Below are 8,917 nucleotides of genomic sequence, written 5' to 3' on the forward strand. Positions count from 1 at the left end.
CTTTCTACCGATGATGAAGATGATGATGATGAGAAAGAGGATCTTTGAGAAGATGATTGTGGCTCATTCTCAACTTGTCTGGGCACTTCTACTTGTTCAAGTTGTAGCTCAACTAAACTAGTCTCATTTAGGTTCCAATCCTACATGACTTCTTCTTCAAATATAACATCTCTACTCATGAACATATTCAAGAAAGATGCATTTTTTACCTTGTCATCAAGCTTTATCCTTCTAATCTCCGAAATTTTAGCATAAGCAATGCACCCAAAGACTCTAGAATGAGAGATATTTGGTTTGAAAGAACTCCAAGCTTTTTCTAGTGTCTTCAAGTAAACACTATTTGTAAGGTATCTATTCAAGAAGTAGACGACATGTACAACCACTTCGGTCCAAAATTCTTTAGGTATTTTTTTTTTCTTTCAACATACTCCTTGCAATGTTCAAGATTGCTCGATTCTTCTTTTCGGCAATACTATTAAGTTAAGACATATAGGATTGAGCCACTTAATGCATAATCGATCTTATACCCCTTACAATAATCTTCAAAGAGATCAAAAGTATATTCTCTACTACTATCGGATCTTAGAATCTTCACTTGGTAACCACTTTGCTTCTCAACAAAAGCTTTAAACTCCTTAAAAACATCCAATGCATTGAATTTTCTCTTGAAGAAATTCACCCAAGTCTACAAGCTAAAGTCATCAATGAAAGTAAGGAAGTACCAATTCTTGCCATTTGACATAATCTTCAAAGGGCCTCAAATATTGGGGTGCACAAGATCTAATATTTTTTATGCTCTCCACCTTATTTCTTTAGTAAATCTTGATTTTAATGATTTCCAAGAATACACTCTTCACACACTTAATGTGGATTATCAATGAGTGGCAACCCCTCACCATATTCTTCGTAACCAAGAGCTTCAAGCGTTCAAAGTTAAGATGTCCAAATCTTAAATGCCACAACCAAGAATTGTCATATATAGTGAAGCTAAAATATGATTACATCATGTTGAATATGCAAAGAAAAAATTCTACCATGTGATATTTTTATATGAGTAATTAAATTACGATGATTATTCCACAAAGTAAGAAAATGATTTTTCATATTAACACTATAATTTTCTCCAAAAGTTGACCCAATCTCAAAAGATTTCTATGCAAATTTGGAACATAATAGACATCAAAAAAAATCATGGTTGTTGTTCTTGAGCTTGATGAGAACATCACCTCTATATTGCACCAAAAATTTGGAGTTGTCACCAAAAGTAACATAGTCTTTCATGCTTTTATTCAAATCAACAAATGATTTCTTCTTCTCTATCATGTGGTTGCTTGCATTGGCATTAAAAAACCATGCTTTAATTTTATTCTCCACATTCCCATTAGAAGCCAACAACAAAGAGAAGTCACCCCATCAATAATCTCTTTCTCAATGATATTAGCTTACTCTCCAACTGCATTGTCTTGCTTTGCCCAACACTCGTTGCTATAATGCCCATAGTTGTGATAATTGAAACATTACATATTTCTATTCTCAAAGCCTTGTTGATTGGAATGCTGATTGAAATTACCTCTTGACCTTTTTCTTGAACGTAATGATAATTGGCCTCTTCTACCATGCCTTCTACCTCTTTCTCTATAACTAGAAAATTTTTTTTGAATACTACAGCCTTTTTCTTGGTTCCTATAGTGTCTGCCATGGCCTCTATAACTTCTTTCTCAATTTCCATAGCTTCTACCTTGACCTCTTTGAGTAATAGCAATATGACATTCTTCCTTGATAGAGCTTGGATTGGAGAGCTTGTCCTAAAGAGCTAGAGGACTTCTTACTCAATCTATGCTTATGAACTTGTAGCATTCCTATCAAAGGATCCATGTATGGTGCTCAAGTCTTTAGCTTCTTCAATGATTACCATCCTATGCTCAAATTTTTTGATTAAGGAATGGAAAATTTTCTTCATCATCCTAAAATCATTAATCTTTTCACCATTTTTTTTCATTTCATTCACAATTGACAACACTCTTGAAACATAATCTGAAATGGACTCTGACTCATTCATGCTTAACTTCTCAAAATCTCTCCTCAAAATTTGGAGTCTCACCTTCACAACTTTATCAACACCTCTACGAGCATTCTTGAGAATTTTTCTTAACTCCTTTGAAGTTTGAAATTAGAAATTTTCTCAAAATTAGCTTCATCAATGACATGATAGAGGACAAACAAAGCTTTTTTTTTCTCTCTTCTTTAACTCTTTGAAAATATTTCTTTGACCTTCAGTGAGCCTATCTTTTTTTTGTGGCAAGCTAGGTTCTTTAAACTCCTTTTCAACAATCATTCATAAGTCTTAAGATTCCAACAAAATCTTGATTTGAATACTTCAATGATCATAATTCTCCTTAGTTAATTTAGTAAGTTGAATGGAAATTATATTACTCTCCATTTAATTAAAGATTACTCCAATATCAATCTTAGACTCAACACTCTTCAAAAAATCCCAATTTCAAACCCTAGATGGAAGTAAAACATAAGAAAATTACCAAATCACCATACCAAGCTCTGATACCAATTTTTTTGGATCTAAATAGATGCTAATAATATGCAAATAGCACCAAATAAATAATAAAAAATAAAGTTGAACAATGGGACACAAGATAGGCCCAAATCTACTTCAAAAAATTCTTCATCTCAATCTTAAAAAATTTGAAAATATAACTTACAAATGTGCAGAAAATCAGCAACTGGGAAAATAATTTTTTTTCTTGTAATCTTTTTTTTAAGTACAAATATGCTCTAATGAATTCTCGTACCAAGCTCTAACCACACTACAAAAAAATAGTCTTTCCGACGCTTTTTAGAACCTATACCGATGCTTATAAACATCGGTAATTTTGGCGTCGGTACTTTCAAAAGCATTGCAAAAGCATCGGATAAGCGAGAGTGGAAATTTTTTTTGCCGACGCTTTTGAAAACGTCGAGAAAAATGGAAGCTATGCGGACGCTTATAAGCGTCGACCTATTTTAGAGTCCGCCGACGCTAATAAGCGTCGGCTTTTGCCGAGCAACCCCGTATATAATACTTTTTCAAAAATTGAGAGTCTATTGTCAAAAATTCAATAATTTGTCAAAAATTCAACCCCATATATAATAAGCGTGAGCATGATCATGCTTAGAAAATTTAAGCTCGGAAATATGTTTCTTTGACAAACTCCATTAATGAGATGCTGCAACAAAGGAATATATAATCTCATCTGGGTGCTAATGATATTTTTTTTACAAATTACAATAAATTACATATAATCTCATCAATGATGTTTTCTTTTATAAATTATAATAAACCACAAAAGATCTCCTAACCCCATCCCCAACTCCATCTGGGGTTTCATTTACAAATTACCAACAAAAAGATTCTCGATGCAATCTGAGGATGTTTCCTTTCTGCCCTCCCAACCAAAAAAAAAAACACATGGGGATCTACGTGTTACCTACCCTAACCCCAGAAGCGTCCGCCTTCTTCAAACTCTTTTTCTTGACAATGAAGCTAGCGCCGATGAAGTAGCTCGAGCAGAGAGCGAGGATGAGGACCTTAATGTTGTCGGCGGACATCCCAGTGTAGGACTCCACCCCAGCTCCTCCCCGACGCCATTGCAGAGAAACCCTATCAATTTGGCCGCTACCGCAAGATCCCCAGCCTTTGGGGGCGGAGAGACGGCGGAGGGGTGGATCCGCGGTTCCGATGGGTCATCGCTGCTTCTATCGCCGTCGGTCGCTTTTATCTTTTGGGAGATCTAGCGGTAGTGGGTGAAGGCCTCGCGGAGAGAAGACGCATGCGGAGGTACCGTAGGATTGGAGGCTAGGATTTCCATCCTCCTCTCTCTCTCTCTCTCTCTCTCTCTCTCTAAGCGGTTAGGTTTTCAACCGTGGGATCTGGGGATGGATTTTTTTGTTTTTTTTATAACGGGACTAGTTGAGGATCGTGGGGATTCTGACGACGCTTTTAAGCGTCGTCTCCCCACTCCCTTTGTTCGCCGCCGATGATGCTTTTAAAAGCGTCGTCTACGCTTTTATTTTTTGGCCTCCAACTCAAAAGTGTCGGCAAATTTTAGCGATGGAGCCAAAATTGCCGATGCTTCTGTCTAGCGTTGGCACGTATACGTCGGTGTTGTCCCTTTTTCCTGTAGTGCTATTATCTTCTTCTTTTCAAAGAGAAACTCAAAAAACACACATTCATACCATAAAACGACGGGCTGGTTTTCTCTCTTCTTTTCCATAAAAACGGGATCGATACTAAGAAAATATTAAGTACACTAGAAAACTAAAAAATTACATAAAATATCGTAAAGCAAAAGGATAAAAAAAATCTATTAATTTGGGTTTACATTTCCAACATTTTTTGCATAAACTACCAATATCTACGTGACTCCATCCATTCCAAAACATTGGACAAGTCTTAGCCAAGTTCTCAAATCTTCTATTCTGTTTGCATTATGTACTCACATTAATTTAAAAGCACCAACGAGTATTACTCAGATAGTCGGAATCCCTCTGTACTTGGGAAAGTATAGGGTTTAAACCTTGAGAGAGGCATCCCTGAGTATTTCTTAGAGAGTCTATTAATTGAAAAGAATATCTTACATCATTCTTATTAATTAGCCAATCTGTAATCCACTACAACATCTTGCCATTGTAGCTAGTCTGCTCTCATTGTTTTTTCTCCGAGGAACTAATCACATTTACGTTGCTAATTCTCACAAGGTCGATCTCAACTACTGGTCCCAAAATATCCATGAGGCTATTATCATATCACCAACCCACCGACCTCCATACTACAGCCCACAAGACAAACTCCGACCGCACCCCTTATTAATTAACCAACCAAACCCTCCTCCCTCTTTTACCTTCCCGGCCTTTTTCCTTTATTTGAGATTCCGTTAGCTACCAAAAACACTTCACATGTTCTTCCCCACGCTCCCCTACGTGACAAAAGAAAAGACTCTGATCAGATGCTCTAGTAGTACCACACCATCCTCTTCCCTCAAACCAACCCTTATCACTTTTGCCTCTTTTTGGATCATATGCACAACTCAAATGAGTTTTTTTTTTTAACAATAACTAATTCAGCTCAAATGAATTATTGTTTTTTTTTTAATAACTAACATATGGAATCTGAGAACGTAGCTACTCTCCTTTACTGGTAGAAATTTGAATACAAACTATTCCATGTGTTGCCCCTCTTCCAAGGGTCTATAGAATCTAAGAAAATATGGGTTAGAATTTGCTTGGCAACTACAAGCTTCACTGCTTTGGAACCCCAAATGGTAACATAAGCAAATGGTTTGTGTATAAGGTGGCACTGAAGTTGGTGTTCTGGCCTCTGCTGCTGTGGGTGGCATCAAGACCTCTGATGAAGTTGACGGCTTCGAAGAAGTGTTAGGAAGGCTGATTGAGAGATCGAGGTTGAGGTCTAAGCATCTGTCCTCGGTGGTGCTGATCCCACTGCTGTGCTCATCCTCAATCATGTCGGTCACCGGCTTTGAGGCTACCTCGGTCGTCATGGTGGCCAATTGTGGCTGGGTGGAGGTGTTGAGTTGGGTATCTATGGTGAGCGGACGGTGGGTGTTGGGGTCGAGCCCCCGACTGATGAGCTTACGCCTGATGTGGGTGTTCCAGTAGTTTTTGATCTCGTTGTCGGTCCGACCAGGTAATTGCCCGGCTATTAGAGACCATCTGCCATGGTAAAATTATGGTGCCATAAGAGCTCTCACTACTACAGCAATATCAGACTCAATGAAGCAGTAAAAAAGTTCATGAAACAAACGAGCAAAATTTTATGGCGTCGTAATGATGAGAATATGATCATAATTAAGATGATAGAAAGAGAAAAAGGCCACTCTTTAAATAAAAGCTGGGGAATGTTCCTTAAATCCTCGATTTTTCCTCCAAAAAAAGGAGGAAAGGGGGCGGGGGAAGAAAGAGAAAGTGCGTACTTGTTTCCAAGCAAGCCATGGAGTTTGATGATGAGCTCGTCCTCCTTCTCGGTAAAGTTGCCTCGCTTGAGGTCCGGCCGGAGGTAGTTTATCCAACGAAGGCGGCAACTTTTGCCGCATCGAAGCAAGCCTATACACAAAAGCATCAAATTAAAAGAAACTATAAAACACTAGTAATATAGAACTGTTATGGAAACGTTGTGGCTTTAATTATACGTTCCTTCTTTCATTAGGTTTTGATGGTTGGAATGAAGAGTACATTCATACCTGCGGCTTTCGGGAGGGATCGCCAGCAACCTTCGCCGTGGGCCCTGATGTAGGCGATGAGGCGCTGGTCCTCTTCCTTAGTCCATGCACCCTTGTTGGTGTGAGCCCTGTCGCAGCAAGGAGACCTGCCCATAGCTAGTGAAGGGAGAGATGAAGGGGTGGTGGTGTTTAGATTAATTTAGTTTTGTTGATATCTCTCTTTGTTTTCTTGACCTCCTTTTCTGTGGGTAGCACTGGAGTTTGGGTTGGAAGAGAGTGGAAGGTTAGGAGCGGTGAGGGATATGGAGTAGGGTTGGGGGATATGGAGTAGTATTTATAAAAGGAGAGGCTGCGGGGAGGACTCTACGGACTCAATCCACTTAGCCCGTTTGACCGGATTGGTGCGAGAGTGGCGAGTCGTTACGAAGCCGCAGAGAGCCGGCATTTGATAGGTATCTCTACTTCTACGTGAGTGTATCCTATCCCGTTTCTCTCTCTCTCTCTCTCTCAGCTCTACTTCTGCGTGAGTGTTTCCTATCCCGTTTCTTTCTCTCTTCCTCTGTGTGTTTGTTTGCGTGTGTATACATCTCCACTTATTTCCACATCTCTCTCATCCGAACCGACGGTTCACACCTCAGACTTCCCCACCTTTCAAGGATTCTAGAAGTCCTAGCTTTTGTTTGCGTGCAGGGGTGTGTGCGTGAGAGAGAGATGCAAATAAAGCTATTGTGGAGAGAGAGGGGACCTAATCTCCTGTCTTTTTCCTCTTGTTTTGGAATATTTTAGTTTGGTTTACGGTAGATATACTCTTTTAACAAAAAGATCAATTGAAAACCAAAGGAACAAAAGAGAAAACGACATATATATATTTTTGTTTACTGCATATATTTCTTATTGATCAGGAACAGCTCATTGGCTTTGTGGGGCAAGGAGTATATATTCCTTTGGAAATCTAAAGCACGTGTCTGCTAAGGCAACTTTTAGGTCGCATGATAACTTTTGGGCCTCATGTACTTGCGTCACATGCTTACTTTGGTGATAATTGTGGAGTATATAAGCCAATGATGTTGGATCCATTCAGCACCAAGTCATAAAGCTGAAATATACTCTGCCGATGGGTTATTTTCTGTTGGATGTTATTAGGTAGGCTTGTTTAGAAGCAAAATGGATTATATATTTATAATCTTTGCTTTCAAACGGTCTTAAAAGGATTTCATTATACATGTTTTTCAGTTTAGTTCATTTCTCTTCCCGAAATTTTGAAAACAAAAATAAAAAATAAGAGCAATAGATGGATCCTAAGATTTTTATTCTCTTTCCTTTTTTCTTCAATTGTTAAGTGGATGATCTAAGAAGGAAAGGACATGATCACTACAAGAAACTTGGACATTAACGACGCTTTTTTTGGCTATTAGCGACGCTCTTAAGCGTCGTAGAAACCATCCCGATGCTTTTCAAAGCATCGGTAAAACGTCGCCTCTGCTACAGTGGAAAAAACATGCTAATTCCAATTTAGCGACGCTTTTAAGCGTCGCGAATTACCATTTGCCAAGAAAATTACCATTTACGGTCTGCATCTTCTTCTCCATTCAGAAATATAAACAATTTTTCCGATTGGTACCTTCATTCCATCCGTGCGGAGTGGTTGGGTTTGGCTATATAAACAGTTATTTTTTTTCAGATCCGCCGATGTGGGACTAAAATGAGGTGGTTTTTTGAATTCTGACGACGCTTTTAACGACGTTTTTAAGCGACGTTATTTAACGACGCTAAAAAGCATCGTTAAAAGTCTCGTCAATTACATATTAACTTCGACGACGCTTTTAAGCGTCGTCATTAGCCGACGCTTTTAAAAAGCGTCGGCAAATGTTGACGGAGAAAAATTTTTGCCGACACTTGGAATAAGCATCGGCAAATAAGAGTCGGAAGTTTTCTTTTTTTGTGTAGTGTGATACAGAACATGCCTTCACATTGAACATATGTATTTATAAGCCGTTGGTGCTTGCTTATACTTGAGTTCCACACAATTGGTATATTTATTTAATTGATGATATTTTTGTTTTTAACTAATGTAATGTTCTATTACATGAGCCAATGGGCCAAGGATACGTATTAGGTCACATGGTCCGATATAATGGGCGCACCTTCAATATACACCTTAATTTCTAAAATTTGCATGAATGGCAAACAAATGCCACCTGCAAATTGTCAACACCCCTCTCCGTTAGGGGCAGGTTTACAAGCATGATTCAACGTGGGTAGCTTCAAATAAGAAGCAATTTAAGAGGAATGGCATGCTTTGTGTTAGCAAGATTGATTTTAGAGTGTGTTTAGCTACTTTAGCACGGGCTTGCACGGTTTAGCACAATTTAGGTGCCTCCAGCACCATTCATAGTTACGCAATGTGGTTTGACTTCAACTTGGCATTAGTTGAGGCCAAGAATGGTTGTAGGTATAGTTTAGCCATCTATACCAAAATCGGAAGAAATTGAAAAAATAAGCAATATCCTCATGGATGCGAGTTGTATATATCTTTCGCAGGAAAGAGGGATTCACCTTTCTTTGCCCGAATCTATCATTAAATCGTACAATGGTTGCTTCAAAATATGTACAAGCAGGTGAATGATGTCTGGAGTTCTTTAAGATGTATGCAGAATGCCATCCAATAGTCAACATTACGAAAAAAA

At 38.6% G+C, this 8,917-nt stretch overlaps 1 protein-coding gene across 1 annotated transcript; it reads right to left on the bottom strand.

The window, feature by feature from the left end:
• Positions 1–5,159: 5,159 nt before the first annotated feature.
• Positions 5,160–6,625, bottom strand: LOC103713917 (myb-related protein 308-like). The gene is made up of 3 exons (XM_008800968.4): positions 6,252–6,625; positions 5,985–6,114; positions 5,160–5,724 (listed from the first exon to the last, which is right to left on the bottom strand). Exons 1-3 carry the CDS (start codon positions 6,382–6,384, stop codon positions 5,211–5,213), a joined length of 777 nt encoding a protein of 258 aa, XP_008799190.2. The 5' UTR covers positions 6,385–6,625; the 3' UTR covers positions 5,160–5,210.
• Between the last annotated feature and the right edge of the window lie 2,292 nt (positions 6,626–8,917).

The sequence above is a fragment of the Phoenix dactylifera genome, unplaced genomic scaffold, assembly GCF_009389715.1.
Source record: "Phoenix dactylifera cultivar Barhee BC4 unplaced genomic scaffold, palm_55x_up_171113_PBpolish2nd_filt_p 000167F, whole genome shotgun sequence".
Taxonomy (NCBI): domain Eukaryota; kingdom Viridiplantae; phylum Streptophyta; class Magnoliopsida; order Arecales; family Arecaceae; genus Phoenix; species Phoenix dactylifera.

Excerpts from the sequence above, each read along its gene's own strand:
- LOC103713917 (XM_008800968.4), bottom strand. The coding sequence starts at position 6,384 with ATGGGCAGGTCTCCTTGCTGCGACAGGGCTCACACCAACAAGGGTGCA. Across the intron at positions 6,115-6,251 it reads ATCCCTCCCGAAAGCCGCAG|GCTTGCTTCGATGCGGCAAA; the intron begins GTATGAATGTAC and ends TTTTGTGTATAG. Across the intron at positions 5,725-5,984 it reads CATGGCTTGCTTGGAAACAA|ATGGTCTCTAATAGCCGGGC; the intron begins GTACGCACTTTC and ends TTACCATGGCAG.